Source organism: Pristiophorus japonicus, chromosome 10 (genome assembly GCF_044704955.1).
Source record: "Pristiophorus japonicus isolate sPriJap1 chromosome 10, sPriJap1.hap1, whole genome shotgun sequence".
Classification (NCBI taxonomy): Eukaryota; Metazoa; Chordata; class Chondrichthyes; family Pristiophoridae; genus Pristiophorus; species Pristiophorus japonicus.
This window is the reverse complement of record NC_091986.1, coordinates 218,733,823-218,753,681: the sequence shown is the minus strand read 5'-3', so window position 1 is coordinate 218,753,681 and position 19,859 is coordinate 218,733,823. Positions and strand designations below refer to the sequence as shown.

Genomic DNA, 19,859 nt, shown 5'->3' with positions numbered 1-19,859 from the left:
GGAAGCTTGCCGGGAACATAAAAACTGACTGCAAAAGCTTCTATAGATATGTGAAGAGAAAAAGATTAGTGAAGACAAACGTAGGTCCCTTGCAGTCAGATTCAGGTGAATTTATAATGGGGAACAAAGAAATGGCAGACCAGTTGAACAAATACTTTGGTTCTGTCTTCACGAAGAAAGACACAAATAACTTTCCGGAAGTACTAAGGGACCGAGGGTCGAGCGAGGAGGAGGAACTGAAGGATATCCTTATTAGGCGGGAAATTGATGGGATTGAAGGCCGATAAATCCCTGGGGCCTGATGGTCTGCATCCCAGAGTACTTAAGGAAGTGGCCATAGAAATAGTGGATGCATTGGTGATCATTTTCCAACAGTCTATTAACTCTGGATCAGTTCCTATGGACTGGAGGGTAGCTAATGTAACACCACTTTTTAAAAAGGGAGGGAGAGAGAAAACAGGTAATTATAGACCGGTTAGCCTGACATCAGTAGTGGGGAAAATGTTGGAATCAATTATTAAAGATGAAATAGCAGCACATTTGGAAAGCAGTGACAGGATCGGTCCAAGTCAGCATGGATGTATGAAAGAGAAATCATGTTTAACAAATCTTCTAGAATATTTTGAGGATGTAACTAGTAGAGTGGACAAGGGAGAACCAGTGGATGGTGGTGTATTTGGACTTTCAAAAGGCTTTTGACAAGGTCCCACACAAGAGATTGGTGTGCAAAATTAAAGCACATGGTATTGGGGGTAATGTACTGACATGGATAGAGAACCGGTTGGCAGACAGGAAGCAGAGAGTCAGGATAAATGAGTCCTATTCAGAATGACAGGCAGTGACTAGTGGAGTGCCGCAGGGCTCAGTGCTGGGACCCCAGCTCTTTATAATGCACAATGATTTAGATGAAGGAATTGAGTGTAATATCTCCAAATTTGTAGATGACACTAAACTGGGTGACATTGTGAGCTGTGAGGAGGATGCTAAGAGGCTACAGGGTGACTTGGACAGGTTAGGTGAGTGGACAAATGCATGGTAGATACAGTATAATGTGGATAAATGTGAGGTTATCCACTTTGGTGGCAAAAACACGAAGGCAGAATAATATCTGAATGGCAGCAGATTAGGAAAAGTGGAGGTGCAACGAGACCTGGGTGTCATGGTACATCAGTCATTGAAAGATGGCATGCAGGTACAGCAGGCAGTGAAGAAGGCAAATGGTATGTTGGCCTTCATCACTAAGGGATTTGAGTATAGGAACAGGGAGGTCTTACTGCAGTTGTACAGGGCCTTGGTGAGGCCTCACCTGGAATATTATGTTCAATTTTGGTCTCCTAATCTGAGGAAGGACGTTCTTGCTGTTGAGGGAGTTCAGCGAAGGTTCACCAGACTGATTCCTGGGATGGCAGGGCTGACATATGAGGGGAGACTGCATCAACTGGGCCTTTATTCACAGGAGTTTAGAAGGATGAGAGAGGATCTCATCGAAACATATAAAACTCTGATGGGACTGGACAGTTTAGATGCAGGAAGAATTGTTCCCAATGTTGGGGAAGTCCAGAACCAGGGGACACAGTCTAAGGATAAGGGGTATGCCATTTAGGACCAAGATGAGGAGAAACTTCTTCACTCAGAGAATTGTGAACCTATGGAATTCTCTACTGCAGAGAGTTGTTGATGCCAGTTCGTTAGATATATTCAAGAGGGAGTTAGATATGGCCCTTACGGCTAAAGGGATCAAGGGGTATGGAGAGAAAGCAGGAAAGGGGTACTGAGATGAATGATCAGCCATTGAATGGCGGTGCAGGCTCGAAGGGCCTACTCCTGCACCTATTTTCTATGTTTCTATGTTTATCCCTGCTCCGATACTCAAATCCTCTTGCAATGAAGGGCAACATACCATTTGTTCACGCCCAGCCCAGCCCTCGGTCTCCGTGCAGCAGTGAGGCTCAGTTCCAACCCATCCCATGCACGTCATTTGCGTCTCTGTGGGATCACTGCGGAAGGTTTTGTTCGTGGGGCTGTCGGTAACTCCGCGGGGCTTGAGTTTAGTTGGTGGTGAAGTCTGGATTCGATGCGGAGGATTTTCTCATGAACCTGCTCCTCGCTCCTGTCGTCCTTCCATTCTTCGGCGGCAGGTGTCAAGACGATCCCCGTTCTGTCTCGCTGCAGCGACATCGTCTGCTCGGATTATTTCATTGTCAGCGGGCACTTCGACAAGAAGATCAGGCTGTGGGACTGCAGGTAAGGGCCTTTCACAGGACTGTGCCAAATCCCCTCGAAATTCAACCTCCAATCATAAAGACCCATCTTGCATTTATATAGCGCCTTTCACGGCCACCGCATGCCCCAAAGCGCTTTACAGCCAATGAAGTAACTTTTTGAAGTCACTGTTGTAATGTGGGAAACGCGGCAGCCAATTTGCGCACAGCAAGCTCCCACACACAGCAATGTGATAATGGCCAGATAATCTGTTTTTTTAGTGATGTTGATTGAGGGATAAATATTGGCCTCAGGACACCGGGGAGAACTCCCCTGCTCTTCTTCAAAATTTTGCCCATAGGATCTTTTATTTCTATCTGAGGGCAGACGGGGTCCCGGTTTAACGTCTCATCCGAAAGACGTACCTCCGGCAGTGCGGCGCTCCCTCGGCACTGCCCCTCCGGCAGTGCGGCGCTCCCTCGGCACTGCCCCTCCGGCAGTGCGGCGCTCCCTCGGCACTGCCCCTCCGGCAGTGCGGCGCTCCCTCGGCACTGCCCCTCCGGCAGTGCGGCGCTCCCTCGGCACTGCCCCTCCGGCAGTGCGGCGCTCCCTCGGCACTGCACTGGGAGTGTTGGCCTAGATTTCTGTGCTCAAGTGTCGAGAACAGGACTTGAACCCACAACCTTCTGACTCGAGGCGAGAGTGTTGCCCACTGAGCCACAGCGCAACACCAATCTGCTCCTCGCCTCCTCCCCTCCCAGCTGTGGAGAGAATTATCTTACCCAACTGTTCCTTCAGTCCCGAATCCCCAAACTCCATTCACCCTGCTCTCTCCCTCCCACTCACTGTCTGGTAATCCCTCGGGTGTCACACATTGAGGGGTGATCTAATCGAGGGGTTTAAGATGATTCAAGGGTTCGATCGGGTGGATCGAGAGAAACTGTTCCCTCTGGTGGGGGCAGCCCAGAACAAGGGGGCGTCACCTTAAAATTCGAGCCAGGCCGTTCAGGGGTGATGTCAGGGAGCACTTCTTCACACAAAGGGTGCTGGGAATCTGGAACTCTCTTCCCCCAAAAAGCTGTTGAGGCCGGGGGTCAATTGGAGCTTTCAAGACCCAGCTGTATAGATTTGCGTTGGGTACGTGACCATGTTCCCATTAAAGTTTCTTTGGGGGTGCGCGGCCCCTTTAAGAGAGTGCATGCCCCGTTCGAAATGCCATACGCGGGAGGCTTTGCCTAGAGTGAGCCCGGACGCACATCGTGGTGTGGGGAGCATTGGTGAGGGGCACGGAGGGAGAGGCAGCAGAGGCGAGGGAATGGAGTTGAGGAGCGGTGATCTAACTGAGCAGGCTCGAGGGGCTGAATAGTTGACCCCTGTTCCTCATACCTCGCCTTGCTCCTCCCTCCAGATCTGCTGACGTCCAATGAGTCTGACTACGGTCACCGTAACCGAGGCACTTGTGCTTTCTTAAACTCTCCATTCCGAAATTCTCATCCTGTCCAAATCCCTCCCTGGCCTCCTCGCCCCCTCTCTATCTCGGTAATCTCCTCCAGCCCCAAATGGAGGTGTATAAAATTATGAGGGGCCCAGATAGAGTGGATAGGGAGGGTCTATTTCCCTGAGCAGAGGGGTCAACAGCCAGAGGGCATAGATTGAAAGTAATTGGTCAAAGGTTTAGAGGGGATTTATAAGAACATAAGAAATAGGAGCAGGAGTCGGCCATTCGGCCCCTCGAGCCTGCTCCGCCATTTAATACGATCATGGCTGATCCGATCATGGACTCAGCTCCACTTCCCCGCCCGCTCCCCATAACCCCTTCTTCGGTTATCCGTTAAGAAACTGTCTATCTCTGTCTTAAATATATTCAATGTCCCAGCTTCCACAGCTCTCTGAGGCAGCGAATTCCACAGATTTACAACCCTCAGAGAAGAAATTCCTCCTCATCTCAGTTTTAAATGGGCGGCCCCTTATTCTAAGATTATGCCCCCTAGTTCTCGTCTCCCCCATCAGTGGAAACATCCTCTCTGCATCCACCTTGTTAAGCCCCCTCATAATCTTATACGTTTCGATAAGATCGCCTCTCATTCTTCTGAATTCCAATGTGTAGAGGCCCAACCTCCTCAACCTTTCCTCATAAGTCAACCCCCTCATCTCCAGAATCAACCGAGTGAATCTTCTCTGAACTGCCTCCAAAGCAAGTATATCCTTTTGTAAATATGGAAACCAAAACTGCACTCAGTATTCCAGGTGTGGCCTCACCAATACCCTGTATAACTGTAGCAAGACTTCCCTGCTTTTATACTCCATCCCCCTTTGCAATAAAGGCCGAGATACCATTGACCTTCCTGATCACTTGCTGTACCTGCATACTAACCTTTTGTGTTTCATGCACAAGTACCCCCAGGTCCCTCTGTACTGTGGCATTCTCCAATCTTTCTCCATTTAAATAACTTGCTCTTTGATTTTTTTTCTGCCAAAGTGCATGACCTCACACTTTCCAACGTTATACTCCATCTGCCAAATTTTTGCCCACTCACTTAGCCTGTCTATGTCCTTCTGCAGATTTTTTGTGTCCTCCTCACACATTGCTGCCGATACAAAGATGGGAGGAAAAGCAATGAGTTAAAAAAAATTTGACACCAAGCCGCATAAGAAGAAATTAGCTCAGGTGACCAAAAGTTTGGTCACAGAGGTAGGTTTTAAGGGGCAGCTTGAAGGGGGAAAGAGAAGTAGAGAGGTGGAGAGGTTTAGGGAGGGAGTTCCAGAGCTTGGGGCCAAGGCAGCTGAAGGCACGGCCACCGATGGTGGAGCGATTATAATCAGGGATGGTCAGGAGGGCAGCGTTGGATATAAATTCAATTTGTTGTGGCGTGTTGTTCTGCAGGTCGGGAATCAAGACCGATGAGATTCCGTTGCAGGGGAAGGTGACATCTTTGGACATTAACTCCGACCGGACACAGCTTCTCAGCTGCTCACGGGATGACGTGCTGAAAGTTATGGACCTGCGGATGAACGAGGTCCTGCAAGAGCTGAGGTACGGTGGTCCGAGACACCCCCCGGGAGAGACACGGTGGTCCGAGACACCCCTCGGGGGAGGTACGGAGGTCCGAGACACCCCCCGGAGGAGACACGGCGCTCCAAGACACCCCCCGGGGGAGATGCGGTGGTCCGAGACACTCCCCAGGGGAGACGCGGTGGTCCGAGACACCCCCCGGGGAGGTACGGTGGTCCGAGGCACTCCCCGGGGGAGACACGGCGCTCCGAGACACTCCCCAGGGGAGACGCGGTGGTCCGAGACACTCCCCGGGGGAGACGCCGTGGTCCGAGACACCCCCCGGGGAGGTACGGTGGTCCGAGACACCCACCGGGGGAGACGCGGTGGTCCAAGACACCCCCCGGGGAGGTACGGCGGTCCGAGACACTCCCCGGGGAGACGCGGTGGTCCGAGACACTCCCCGGGGAGACGCGGTGGTCCGAGACACTCTGGGAAGGCCGAGAATCACCGGGCAACTCTCTATTTTTTTTTTATCTTTACAGAAACATAGAAAATAGGAGCAGTAGTCGGCCATTCGGCCCTTTGAGCCTGCACCGTCATTCAGTATGATCATGGCTGATCCTCTATCTCAACACCATATTCCAGCTTTTTCCCCACACCCCTTATATTCAGTGACCTGGCCTCCACAGCCCTCTGTGGTAGAGAATTCCACAGGTTCACCACCCTCTGAGTGAAGAAATTTCTCCTCACCTCGGTCCTAAATTTCCTACCTCGTATCCTGAGCGCCGCTCACAACCTCCGGACGCCTCAAAGCGCTTTGCAGCCAATGAAGTACTATCGAAGTGTAGTCACTGATGTAATGTGGGAAACGCGGCAGCCAATTTGCGCACAGCAAGCTCCCACAAACAGCCATGTGATAATGACCAGATAATCTGTTTATTTAAGTGATGTTGATTGAGAGATAAATATTGACCCCAACACATAAGAACATAAGAAATAGGAGCAGGAGTAGGCCATACAGCCCCTCGAGCCTGCTCCACCATTTAATAAGATCATGGCTGATCCGATCATGGACTCGGGTCCACTTCCCTGCCCGCTCCCCATAACCCCTTATTCCCTTATCGGTTAAGAAACTGTCGATTTCTGTCTTAAATTAATTCAATGTCCCGGCTTCCACAGCTCTCTGAGGCAGCAAATTCCACAGATTTACAACCCTCTGAGAGAAGAAATTCCTCTTCCATCTCTGTTTTAAATGTACAGCAGGCGGTGAAGAAGGCAAATGGTATGTTGGCCTTCATAGCTAGGGGTTTTGAGTATAGGAGCAGGGAGGTCTTACTGCAATTGTACAGGGCCTTGGTGAGGCCTCACCTGGAATATTGTGTTCAGTTTTGGTCTCCTAATCTGAGGAAGGACGTTCTTGATATTGAGGGAGTGCAGCGAAGGTTCACCAGACTGATTCCCGAGATGACGGGACTGACATATGAGGAGAGACTGGATCGACTGGGCCTTTATTCACTGGCGTTTAGAAGGATGAGAGGGGATCCCATAGGAAACATATAAAACTCTGACGGGACTGGACAGGTTAGATGCAGGAAGAATGTTCCCATATTGGGGAAGTCCAGAACCAGGGAACACAGTCTAAGGATAAGGGGTAAGCCATTTAGGACTGAGATGAGGAGAAACTTCTTCACTCAGAGTTGTTAACCTATGGAATTCCCTGCCGCAGAGAGTTGTTGATGCCAGTTCATTGGATATATTCAAGAGGGAGCTAGATGTGGCCCTTATGGCTAAAGGGATCAGGGGGCATGGAGAGAAAGCAGGAAAGGGGTACTGAGGGAATGATCAGCCATGATCTTATTGAATGGTGGTGCAGGCTCGAAGGGCCGAATGGCCTACTCCTGCACCTATTTTCGATGTTTCTATGTCCCCTAGTTCTAGTCTCCCCCATCAGTGGAAACATCCTCTCTGCATCCACCTTGTCAAGCCCCCCTCATAATTTTATGTTTCAATAAGATCACCTCTCATTCTTCTGAATTCCGTAACATCGCCCGTCTCCGCCCCTGCCTCAGCTCACCTGCTGCTGAAACCCTCCCAGATCTCTGCGCCCCTCCAACTCTGACCTCTTGAGCATCCCCCGCTTTCCATCGCTCTACCATTGGCGGCCGATCCTTCAGCTGCCTGGGACCTAACACCTTCACCACACCGGACTGCAGCGGTTCAAGGCGGAGGCTCACCACCACCTTCCCGAGGGGCAATTAGGGATGGGCAATAAAATTCCTGGAAATTCACGGTCATAGAGTGCCTGGATCGAGTGGATGGGAAGGACCCGTTTCCCTTAGCAGAGAGGTCAATAACCAGGGGGACACAGATTGAAAGTAATTGGACGGAGGTTTAGAGGGGATTTGAGGGGAAATTTCTTCACCCAGAGGGAGGTGGGGGTCTGGGACTCACGGCCTGAAAGGGTGGTCGAGGCAGAAACCCTCATCACATTTAAGAAGTACTCGGATGTGCACCTGAAGTATCATAACCCACAGGGCTACGGACCGAGAGCGGGAAATTTCTGTGATTCTTAACAAATCCTTGCTGACTGTCTTTGATCAATGCGTGTCTTTGTAAATGAAGATTTATCCTGTCCCTCAGGATTTTTTTTTCCAATAATTTACCCACCACCGAGGTTAGGCTGACTGGCCTGTAATTACTCGGTCTATCGCTTCTTCCCTTTTTAAACCAAGGTGCCACATTAGCAGTCCTCCAGACAGCTGTTGTGAAGCATCCCAAAGGGGCTTCTCAGGAGCGATTATCAGTAAAAACATTTTTTTGAGACCGAGCCACGGAAGGAGACATCAGGACAGATGGCTTGGTGAAAGGTGTAGGTTTTAAGGAGCGTCTTAGAATCAGAGAAATTTACGGTACAGAAGGAGGCCATTTCGGCCCATCGTGTCCGTGCCGGCCGACCAAGAGCTACCCAGCCAAATCCCACTTTCCAGCTCTCGGTCCATAGCCCTGTAGGTTACGGCACTTCAGCTGCACATCCAGGTACTTTTTAAATGTGGTGAGAGTTTCTGCCTCTACCACCCTTTCAGGCAGTGAGTTCCAGACCCCTCACCACCCTCTGGGTGAAGAACTTTCCCCTCAAATCCCCTCTAAACCTCCTGCCAATTACTTTAAATCTATGCCCTCTGGTTGTTGACTCCTCTGCTGAGGGAAACGGATCCTTCCTATCCAGGCCCCTCATAATTTTTACACACCTCAATAAGATCTCCCCTCAGCCTCCTCTGTTCCATAGAAAACAACCCCAGCCTATCCAATCTTTCCTCATCGCTAAAATTCTCCAGTCCTGGCAACATCCTGGTAAACTTAAAGGAAGAGAGTGAGATAGGGCTGGGAAGTAGATTTAGGCTGGATAACTCTTGGTCGGCCGGCGTGGGCATGATGGGCCGAAATGGCCTCCTGCCTACGATTTTCTATGATTTTTGTCGTTCTTTTTTCCAGAGCTGAAGGCTTCAAGTGTGGTGCGGACTGGACCAAGGCGATTTTCAGGTGAGCGAGTCCCGATGCTGCGTTGCTCTCGCCTGTGAATTCTGACGGCTGTGCGGCGTTGAGTTTGCAATGCCGTCAGACTACTGTGGCTCAGACCTGCCCGTCTGGAGCTTTTCTGCTCCGTACAAGGATGTTATTGCCTTTCCGAGGGGGACAGAGGGCAAGCGAGCGGATTCCTGGTATCGCCAATCTTAAGTTCACAGGAAAAATAAAGAATGTTTTGAAAGAAAGACGTGCACTTATATAGCACCTTTCACAACCTCAGGACGTCCCAAAGCGCTTCACAGCCAATGAGGTACTTTTGAAGTGTAGTCACTGTTGTAATGTGGGAAACACGGCAGCCAATTTGCGCACAGCAAGCTCCCACACACAGCAATGTGATAATGACCCAGATAATCTGTTTTTATTTTAGTGTTGTTGATTGAGAGATAAATATTGGCCCCAGGACACCGGGGATAACTCCTTTGCTCTTCTTCAAAATAGTGCCGAGGCATTTTTAACGACCACCCGAGAGAGCAGACGGGGCCTTGGATTAACGTCTCATCCCATAAGAACATAAGAAATAGGAGCAGGAGTCGGCCATACGGTCCTTCGAGCCTGCTCCACCATTTAATACAATCATGGACTCGGGTCCACTTCCCCGCCCGCTCCCCATAACCCCTTATTCCCTTATCGGTTAAGAAATTGTCTATCTCTGTCTTAAATTTATTCAATGTCCCAGCTTCCACAGCTCTCTGAGGCAGCAAATTCCACAGATTTACAACCCTCTGAGAGAAGAAATTCCTCCTCATCTCAGTTTTAAATGGGCGGCCCCTTATTCTAAGATCATACCCCCTAGTTCTAGTCTCCTCCATCAGTGGAAACATCCTCTCTGCATCCACCTTGTCAAGCCCCCTCATAATCTTATACGTTTCGATAAGATCACCTCTCATTCTTCTGAATTCCAATGAGTAGAGGCCCAACCTCCTTAACCTTTCCTCATAAGTCAACTTCCTCATCCCCGGAATCAACCGAGTGAACCTTCTCTGAACTGTCTCCAAAGCAAGTATATCCTTTCGTAAATATGGAAACCAAAACTGTACGCAGTATTCCAGGTGTGGCCTCACCAGTACACTGTACAGCTGTAGCAAGACTGTTCTGATTTTATACTCTGGGATTCAAATTCCTGGGACATTGGAACCGGTTCTGGGGGAGGTGGGACCAGTACAAACCGGGCGCCCTGCACCTGGGCAGGACCGGAACCAATGTCCGAGGGAGAATGTTTGCTAGTGCTGTTGGGGAGGAGTTAAACTAATATGGCAGGGGGATGGGAACCTATGCAGGGAGACAGAGGGAAGTAGAATGGGGGCAGAAGCAAACAATAGAAAGAAGAAAAGTAAAAGTGGAGGGCAGAGAAACCCAAGACAAAAATCAAAAAGGGCCACATTACAGCAAAATTCTAAAAGGGCAAAGTGTGTTAAAAAGACAAGCCTGAAAGCTCTGTGCTTCAATGTGAGGAATATTCGTAATAAGGTGGATGAATTAACTGCACAGACAGCAATTAGTGAATATGATATAATTGGCATCACGGAGATGTGGCTCCAGGGTGACCAAGGCTGGAAACTCAACATCCAGGGGTATTCAACGTTCAGGAAGGATAGGCAGAGAGGAAAAGGAGGCGGGGTGGCGTTGCTGGTTAAAGAGGAAATTAATGCAATAGTAAGGAAGGACATTAGCCTGGATGATGTGGAATCGGTATGGGTGGAGCTGCGGAATACCAAAGGGCAGAAAACGCTACTGGGAGTTGTGTACAGACCACCAAACAGTAGTAGTGAGGTTGGGGACAGCATCAAACAAGAAATTAGGGACACGTGCAATAAAGGTACAGCAGTTATCATGGGCGACTTTAATCTACATATAAATTGGGCTAACCAAACTGGTAGCAATATGGTGGAGGAGGATTTCTTGGAGTGTATTAGGGATGGTTTTCTAGACCAATATGTGGAGGAACCAACTAGAGGGCTGGCCATCTTAGACTGGGTGATGAGTAATGAGAAAGGACTAATTAACAATCTTGTAGTGCGAGGCCCCTTGGGGAAGAGTGACCATAATATGGTAGAATTCTTTATTAAGATGGAGAGTGACACAGTTAATCCAGATACTCGGGTCCTGAACTTAAGGAAAGGTAATTTCGATGGTATGAGACGTGAATTGGCTAGATTGGACTGGAAAGTGATACTTAAAGGGTTGACGGTGGATAGGCAATGGCAAACATTTAAAGATCACATGGATGAACTTAAACAATTGTACATCTCTGTCTAGAGTAAAAATAAAACGGGGAAGGTGACTCAACCGTGACTAACAAGGGAAATTAAGGATAGTGTTAAATTCAAGGAAGAGGCATATAAATTGGCCAGAAAAAGCAGCAAACCTGAGGTCTGGGATAAATTTAGAATTCAGCAGAGGAGGGCAAAGGGAGAAAATTAGGAGGGGGAAAATAGAGTATGAGAGGAAGCTTGCCGGGAACATAAAAACTGACTGCCAAAGCTTCTATAGATATGTGAAGAGAAAAAGATTAGTGAAGACAAACGTAGGTCCCTTGCAGTCAGATTCAGGTGAATTTATAATGGGGAACAAAGAAATGGCAGACCAATTGAACAAATACTTTGGTTCTGTCTTCACGAAGGAAGACACAAATAACTTTCCGGAAGTACTAGGGGACCGAGGGTCTAGGTGAGAAGGAGGAACTGATAGATATCCTTATTAGGTGGGAAATTGATGGGATTGAAGGCCGATAAATCCCTGGGGCCTGATGGTCTGCATCCCAGATTACTTAAGGAAGTGGCCATAGAAATAGTGGATGCATTGGTGATCATTTTCCAACAGTCTATCGACTCTGGATCAGTTCCTATGGACTGGAGGGTAGCTAATGTATCACCACTTTTTTTTTTTTAAAAAGAGGGAGAGAGAAAACGGATAATTAGCCCGACATCAGTAGTGGGGAAAATGTTGGAATCAATTATTAAAGATGAAATTGCAGCGCATTTGGAAAGCAGTGACAGGATCGGTCCAAGTCAGCATGGATTTATGAAAGGGAAATCATGCTTGACAAATCTTCTGGAATTTTTTGAGGATGGAACTAGTAGAGTGGACAAGGGAGAACCAGTGGATGTGGTGTATTTGGACTTTCAAAAGGCTTTTACCAAGGTCCCACACAAGAGACTGGTGTGCAAAATCAAGGCACATGGTATTGGGGGTAATGTACTGACGTGGATAGAGAACTGGTTGGCAGACAGGAAGCAGAGAGTCGGGATAAACGGATCCTTTTCAGAATGGCAGGCAGTGACTAGTGGGGTGCCGCAGGGCTCAGAGCTGGGACCCCTGCTCTTTACAATATACATCAATGATTTAGATGAAGGAATTGAGTGTAATATCTCCAAGTTTGCAGATGACACTAAGCTGGGTGGCGGTGTGAGCTGTGAGGAGAACGCTAAAAGGCTGCAGGGTGACTTGGACAGGTTAGGTGAATGGGCAAACGCATGGCAGAGGCAGTATAATGTGGATAAATGTGAGGTTATCTACTTTGGGGGCAAAAACACGAAGGCAGAATATTATCTGAATGGCGGCAGATTAGCAAAAGGGGAGGTGTAGCGAGACCTGGGTATCATGGTACATCAGTCATTGAAGGTTTGCACGCAGGTACAGCAGGCGGTGAAGGCGGCAAATGTTATGTTGGCCTTCATAGCTATGGGATTTGAGTACAGGAGCAAGGAGGTCTTACTGCAGTTGTACAGGGCCTTGGTGAGGCCTCACCTGGAATATTGTGTTCAGTTTTGGTCTCTAATCTGAGGAAGGACTTTCTTGCTATTGAGGGAGTGCAGCGAAGGTTCACCAGACTGATTCCCGGGATGGATGGACTGACATATGAGAGACTGGATCAACTGGGCCTTTATACACTGGAGTTTAGAAGGATGAGAGGGGATCTCATAGAAACATATAAAAGTCTGACGGGATTGGACAGGTTAGATGCGGGAAGAATGTTCCCGATGTTGGGGAAGTCCAGAACCAAGGGACACAGTCTTGGGATAATGGGTAGGCCATTTAGGACTGAGATGAGGAGAAACTTCTTTACTCAGAGAGTTGTTAACCTGTGGAATTCCCTACCGCAGAGAGTTGTTGATGCCAGTTAATTGGATATATTCAAGAGGGAGTTAGATGTGGCCCTTATGGCTAAAGGGATCAAGGGGTATGGAGAGAAAGCAGGAAAGGGGTACTGAGGGAATGATATGTGTGCGCACTAGGCCCGTGCAGCAGAGCAGGTCTCCAGTCGTCCTGGTTAACCCTCGCCACTGGACCAAGACCTAGCTCTGTCAAGCCCGTGTGGTGGCTGGTGAGCAACGGCCACCACACGTAAAAAAAAATCCACGCACAGGTATCTTCCACCCTTCAGGATGCAGTTCTGGACTGGAACATTGGGTCTTTCATCGAAACTCATGTGGAAGCAAGTCATTCTCGTTCGAGGGACCGCCTATGATGATGAATGTGGGATCAGGGAAGGAAGCCCGGTCTGGGCCTACATGTGACTGCCGTCCCACATGCAACGTAGTTGAATCATACCTGCCCCTCTGAAGTGGCAGAGCGAGGCACTCCGTTCTGTCACCACCTTCTCAGGGGAACTAAGGGATGGGCGACAGGAGGGAGTCATATTCTTCCCGAGAACGAAGAAACGAAAAAGCAAGACCCAGAAAGTGCGGTCGGAAACTTCCCGTGGACGGATGCCTCCGACCTGAAACATTTCTCCACAAGTACCTGGTGGTCCCGGGAGGAGCCTGGCATTCCGGTGGGGAGGCCTTCTCTTCCCGCGCTGCGGAGCGCGCTCCCGTCCTCCCAGGTTCCCACGGAGACGGCGTAGTCATGTGTGACTGCTCAGCCAATCAGGTACAGGATTCCACAGCTTTCTCATTAATAGCAATAACTGCGTATCTTCCAGTTCTCATTGCTATTAATGGGGAAATGACCCAAACACACAAAACACCATAATTAAAAATAAAAAGCACACCTCCCATACTTAAAATTAATTGAAATTAAAGTTAATAAATGTCTTGGAGAACATTTTTTTTTCCGAGTTTTAAAAATGTTTTTTTAATTATGGTTAAAAATAAATTTAACATAATGGGCAGGATTTTTAAAAACAAAATGTGTGTTTTAAATTTTTTTTAATGTTTTAAGTGTGTATTAAGATTCTTGCGCCTGTAAAAGTAGGCTATGTACCTGCTTTTATCAGGCACGAGATTTTTGAGGACATTTGCTGGGCAAGATATGGGTAAATTTTGCAATCAGCATGACAGATCGGGAAAGCCGGTTTTCAGCGCATAAGAACATAAGAAATAGGAGCAGGAGTCGGCCATTCGGCCCCTCGAGCCTGCTCCGGCATTTAATACGCTCATGGCTGATCCGATCATAAACTCAGCTCCACTTCCCCGCCCGCTCCCCATAACCTCTTATTCCCTTAGCGGTTAAGGAACTGTCTATCTCTGTCTTAAATGTATTCAGTGTCCCAGCTTCCACAGCTCTCTGAGGCAGTGAATTCCACAGATTTACAAACCTCAGAGAAGAAATTCCTCCTCGTCTCAGTTTTAAATGGGCGGCCCCTTATTCTAAGATTATACCCTCTTCTAGTCTCCCCCATCAGTGGAAACATCCTCTCTGCATCCACCTTAAGACCCCTCATAATCTTGTACGTTTCGCTAAGATCACCTCTCATTCTTCTGAATTCCAATGAGTAGAGGCCCAACCTTCTCCAACCTTTCCTCATAAGTCAACTCCCTCAACCCCGGAATCAACCTAGTGAACCTTCTCTGAACTGCCTCCAAAGCAAGTGTATCCTTTCGTAAATATGGAAATATGCATTGCGCGTGGAAAACTGGCTTTCCCAGGTCCGTGTGTACACTCCGTACGAACCATTTCTGGGCCATTAACAGAGGATTTGGCTCAATCGGAGAACTACTCCAGAATGGCATTTGTAAAGCACAGGTGGGTCTGTCATCTCACTTGCTGACAATGTTTGCCACTGGAGGATCAATGAGTTAGAGGGGGAAAAATCTACTCCCTCTGGACTTGGTTTGGGGGAATGAAGAGGGGCAGGGGGAAGGGGTACTAATGGGGGAGCATTTTGGTGCTAGTGATCATAATTCAGTTAGATTTAGGGTAGTTGTAGAAAAGGACAAAGGTGGACCAGGAATAAAAATTCTCAATTGGGGAAAAGCCAATTCTGCTGAGCTGAGATAGGATTTGGCCAAAGTGGACTGGAAACAGCTACCCTTGCCATTGGACAAAGGCCTAGCTCTGTCAAGCCTGTGTGGTGGCTGGTGTGCAACGTTAAAAAAAATCCACGCACAGGCATCTTTCCACCCTTCAGGATGTAGTTCGGGATCTGGAATATTAGATCCTTCATTGAAATACCTGTGAACTCATGTGGAAGCAAGTCATCCTTGTTCGAGGGACCGCCTCTGATGATCTGAAGGTAAATCAGTGTCCGAGCATTGGGAGGCATTCAAGGAGAAGATCGTGAGGGTACAGAGCAAGTGTGCTCCCTTAAAGAAAAAAGGTAGGGCTGACAAATCTAGAGCCCCCTGGATGTCAATAGTAAGATAAAGAAAAAAAGGGAAGCTTATAGAAAACATAGAAATTAGGTGCAGGAGTAGGCCATTCGGCCCTTCTAGCCTGCACCGCCATTCAATGAGTTCATGGCTGAACATGCAACTTCAGTACCCCATTCCTGCTTTCTCGCCATACCCCTTGATCCCCCTAGTAGTAAGGACTACATCTAACTCCTTTTTGAATATATTTAGTGAATTGGCCTCAACAACTTTCTGTGGTAGAGAATTCCACAGGTTCACCACTCTCTGGGTGAAGAAGTTTCTCCTCATCTTGGTCCTAAATGGCTTACCCCTTATCCTTAGACTGTGACCCCTGGTTCTGGACTTCCCCAACATCGGGAACATTCTTCCTGCATCTAACCTGTCTAAACCCGTCAGGATTTTAAACGTTTCTATGAGGTCCCCTCTCATTCTTCTGAACTCCAGTGAATACAAGCCCAGTTGATCCAGTCTTTCTGGATATGTCAGTCCCGCCATCCCGGGAATCAGTCTGGTGAACCTTCGCTGCACTCCCTCAATAGCAAGAATGTCCTTCCTCAAGTTAGGAGACCAAAACTGTACATACTACTCCAGGTGTGGCCTCACCAAGGTCCTGTACAACTGTAGTAATACCTCTCTGCCCCTGTACTCAAATCCCCTCGCTATGAAGGCCAACATGCCATTTGCTTTTTTAACCGCCTGCTGTACCTGCATGCCAACTTTCAATGACTGATGTACCATGACACCCAGGTCTCGTTGCAACTCCCCTTTTCCTAATCTGTCACCATTCAGATAATATTCTGTCTCTCTGTTTTTACAACCAAAGTGGATAACCTCACATTTATCCACATTATACTTCATCTGCCATGCATTTGCCCACTCACCTAACCTATCCAAGTCACTCTGCAGCCTCATAGCATCCTCCTCGCAGCTCACACTGCCACCCAACTTAGTGTCATCAGCAAATTTGGAGATACTACATTTAATCCCCTCGTCTAAATCATTAATGTACAATGTAAACAGCTGGGGCCCCAGCACAGAACCTTGTGGTACCCCACTGGTCACTGCCTGCCATTCTGAAAAGTACCCATTTACTCCTACTCTTTGCTTCCTGTCTGACAACCATTTCTGAATCCACGTCAGCACACTACCCCCAATCCCATGTGCTTTAACTTTGCACATTAATCTCTTGTGTGGGATCTTGTCGAAAGCCTTCTGAAAGATACCAAGAACTTAACACTGCAGAAACTCTAGAGGAGTATAAGAAGTGCATAGGGTGCAACTAAAAATGATATCAGGAAAGCAAAGAGAAAGCATGAAAGAATGTTGGCAAGTAAAATTAGGGAAAACCCAAAGATGTTTTATAAATACATTAAGAGCAAGATGATAATAGAGAGAGTGGGGCCTATCAGAGACCATAAAGGTAATCTGTGTGTGGAGGCAGACGACATGGGCATGGTTCTTATTGAATACTTTGCTTCTGTTTTCACAAGAGAGAGGGGCGATGCAGACTTTGCAATGAGGGAGGAGGAGTGAGAAATATTCGACGCGATAATCATAGTGCGAGAAGAAGTATTAAGGGGCTTAGCAGCTTTGAAAGTGGATAAATCCCCAGATCCGAATGAAATGTATCCCAGGCTATTAAGAGAAGCAAAAGAGGAAATAACAGAGGCTCTCGGGTGGATGTAAAAGATCCCATGGCCACTATTTCGAAGAAGAGCAGGGGCGCTCTCCCCGGTGTCGTTCAATCAACATCACCAAAAAAACAGATTATCTGGCCGTGATCACATTGCTGTTTGTGGGAGCTTGCTGTGTGCAAATTAGCTGCCGCGTTTCCCACATTCCAACAGTGACTGCACTCTCTCTCTAGAAAGTGCTTGATTGGCTGTAAAGTGCTTTGGGGCGTCCGGTGGTCGTGAAAAGCGCTATATCAAGGCAAGTCTTTCCTGCTTGGTGTGCATTTTATGGCCTTATATTAACCTCCGGCTTTTAGTGATGTGAAATTAGTCTGCCAGGGCTGCAGACTTGGGTTCAGCAATTGTTCCGAGCCGCATGTATAAAATATGTCGAGGCATCGTTTGAGTCCACGGTAACCCTTTTCGTTTTATTAAATAAAACGCCCGCTTATCATTTTAATGGTTGTGAGGAAATTGGATTTGAACTTTCCAAACTCACTTAGTCTTTTACACTGATGGCTATGGGCCAGCGCTCTCTTCCATTTGGAAGCTGCTCCGGGTCCCTTGAGGTAAAAGCAAATGATTTAACGCCCCGCACGGACGTTCTGCAGCTCTGACTCACGCTCTTGCTCTCGCTGCCAGAGATTGGAGAGGTGTCAGTTTACAGCCTTTCAAAGTCTATCTGGGTCCAGGGTTCCCAAGCCCTTCTTGGGTCGCCCTGGACTCTCCAGGAATTGTAGGTTGCTCTCCAGCACAGTGCCGCGTAGGAGATAATTCATCGGGTATGAATTACCGGGGGTTGGGGGCTGGGGGGGGGGGGTTGCACTGGGATAGAATGGATCGGACGGACCTATCTCCCTGAGCAGAAAGGGCCATAGATTTAAAGTAATTGGGGGGAGGTTTAGAGGGGATTTGAGGGGAAGTTTCTTCACCCAGAGGCTGGTGGTGGGGGTTTGGAACTCACGGCCTGAAAGGGTGGTAGAGGCAGAAACCCTCACCACATTTAAGAAGTACTTGGATGTGCACCTGAAGTGCCGTAACCTACAGGGCTACGGACCTAGAGCTGGAAAGTGGGATTAGGCTGGGCGGACACGATGGGCCGAATGGCCTCTTTCCGTGCTGTAAATTTCCATGATTCTATGAGAGGGGTGTTAAACGGAAATGAGTGTTTATCGTTCATTTTCTTACACTTATTAATTAGGAAAAAATATTGGGGATGGTGGAGAAGTGGCTGTTTGATGAAAGGTTAGGATAAATCCAATTGGGTAACTAGGCCCGATCTTCAGTGGGGTGGGTTTTGTGTGTGTGTGTTGTGGGGGCGCAGGGCGGGGGAGGGGAGTTTTGTTGGTCAAATCCGGGGTACCGGCCTGATTGACAGGCTTGGCTTCCTATCGGACAGGCACCACTCCAGAGTGGGCCTCAGCCCAGGGGCACAGAGGGGGCTGCAGCTGGGGGGAGGGGAGTGGGGCTCTGGATCTTTGAGGGGGGGGCGCTGATCCCGAGGGGTGGGTCCGATACCAGGTTGGGGGGGGGGGTGGTACAGTCTCCAATCTGAGGAGACGATCCGATCCCCGATATCCCGGGAAGGAGGGGGGAAGGGGGTTGGTCTGATGGCAGGCAGGGAACAGGGAACAGGGGAGTGGGGAGGGAAGCACTCCTGCTAGTCCCACACCACAAGCAGTCGGCAACTCCACTCTGGGCCACCCGTGGTGAGCTATCCCTGCTCAGGCTACTGGCCAAGCTGGACGAACTCTTTAAGAGAGATGACTAATGTATTTGCTTCATGTGTTGCTCCAGCACCAATGACAGTGCGGCACTCCCTCAGCACTGCCCCTCCGACAGTGCGGCGCTCCCTCAGCACTGCCCCTCCGACAGTGTGGCGCTCCCTCAGCACTGCCCCTCCGACAGTGCGGCGCTCCCTCAGCACTGCCCCTCCGACAGTGCGGCGCTCCCTCAGCACTGCCCCTCCGACAGTGCGGCGCTCCCTCAGCACTGCCCCTCCGACAGTGCGCCGCTCCCTCAGCACTGCCCCTCCGACAGTGCGCCGCTCCCTCAGCACTGCCCCTCCGACAGTGCGGCGCTCCCTCAGTACTGCCCCTCCGACAGTGCGGCGCTCCCTCAGCACTGCCCCTCCGACAGTGCGGCGCTCCCTCAGCATCGCCACTGGGAGCGTCATCCTCGATAATGTTCCCAAGTCTCTGGAGTGCGACTCGGTCGTGTGACTCCGAGGGGGGGAGTGTGATGTGTGTCGGGTTGGAGTCGGTTGCGGTGAGATGGGGGAGTGGGGGAATTTGCGAAGCGACATAACTCTGTGAATTGTTCACACATGGCGCACATATTGCACTGCAGGACTGTGATGATGGACTTGCACTGTTTCTGTTTCAGTCCCGACGGGAGTTACGCCGTGGTGGGGTCGTCTGACGGAGCCCTCTATGTCTGGGATGTGCTCAGCGGGAAGTTGGAGACCTGCCTGGTCGGTCAGCACAGGTACGTGGAGGGAGCGCCGTGCGCTACGTAAGGGCGACGTTAGAACAGCTGAGAGGTCGGTTTTAAGGAGCATCTTAAAAGGAGGAGAGAGAGAGAGGGAGAGAGGCAAAGTCGTTTAGGGGGTGAGCTCCAGTACAGGGGGCCCAAGCAGTTAAAGGCACGGCCAATGATGGTGGAACGATTAAAATCGTGGATGTGTCGAAGGCTAGAATGGCAAGATCCCAGAGACCTCCGACAGTTGTGGGGCTGGAAGAGGTTACAGAGACAGGGATGGGCGAGGCCGCAGATGAATTAGAAAACGAGAATTTTCAAATCGAGGCATTGCTTAACCAGGAGCCAATG

General features: G+C 49.1%; 1 protein-coding gene across 1 annotated transcript in view; it reads left to right on the top strand.

The window, feature by feature from the left end:
* Positions 1-19,859, top strand: part of LOC139275301 (autophagy-related protein 16-like) — a 91,943-nt gene that overhangs the window by 63,732 nt on the left and 8,352 nt on the right. The window contains exons 14-17 of the mRNA XM_070892577.1: positions 2,139-2,244; positions 5,087-5,236; positions 8,690-8,737; positions 19,416-19,517. Coding sequence (XP_070748678.1) covers positions 2,139-2,244; positions 5,087-5,236; positions 8,690-8,737; positions 19,416-19,517 — 406 coding nt within the window. The remainder of the gene's footprint in view (positions 1-2,138; positions 2,245-5,086; positions 5,237-8,689; positions 8,738-19,415; positions 19,518-19,859) is intronic.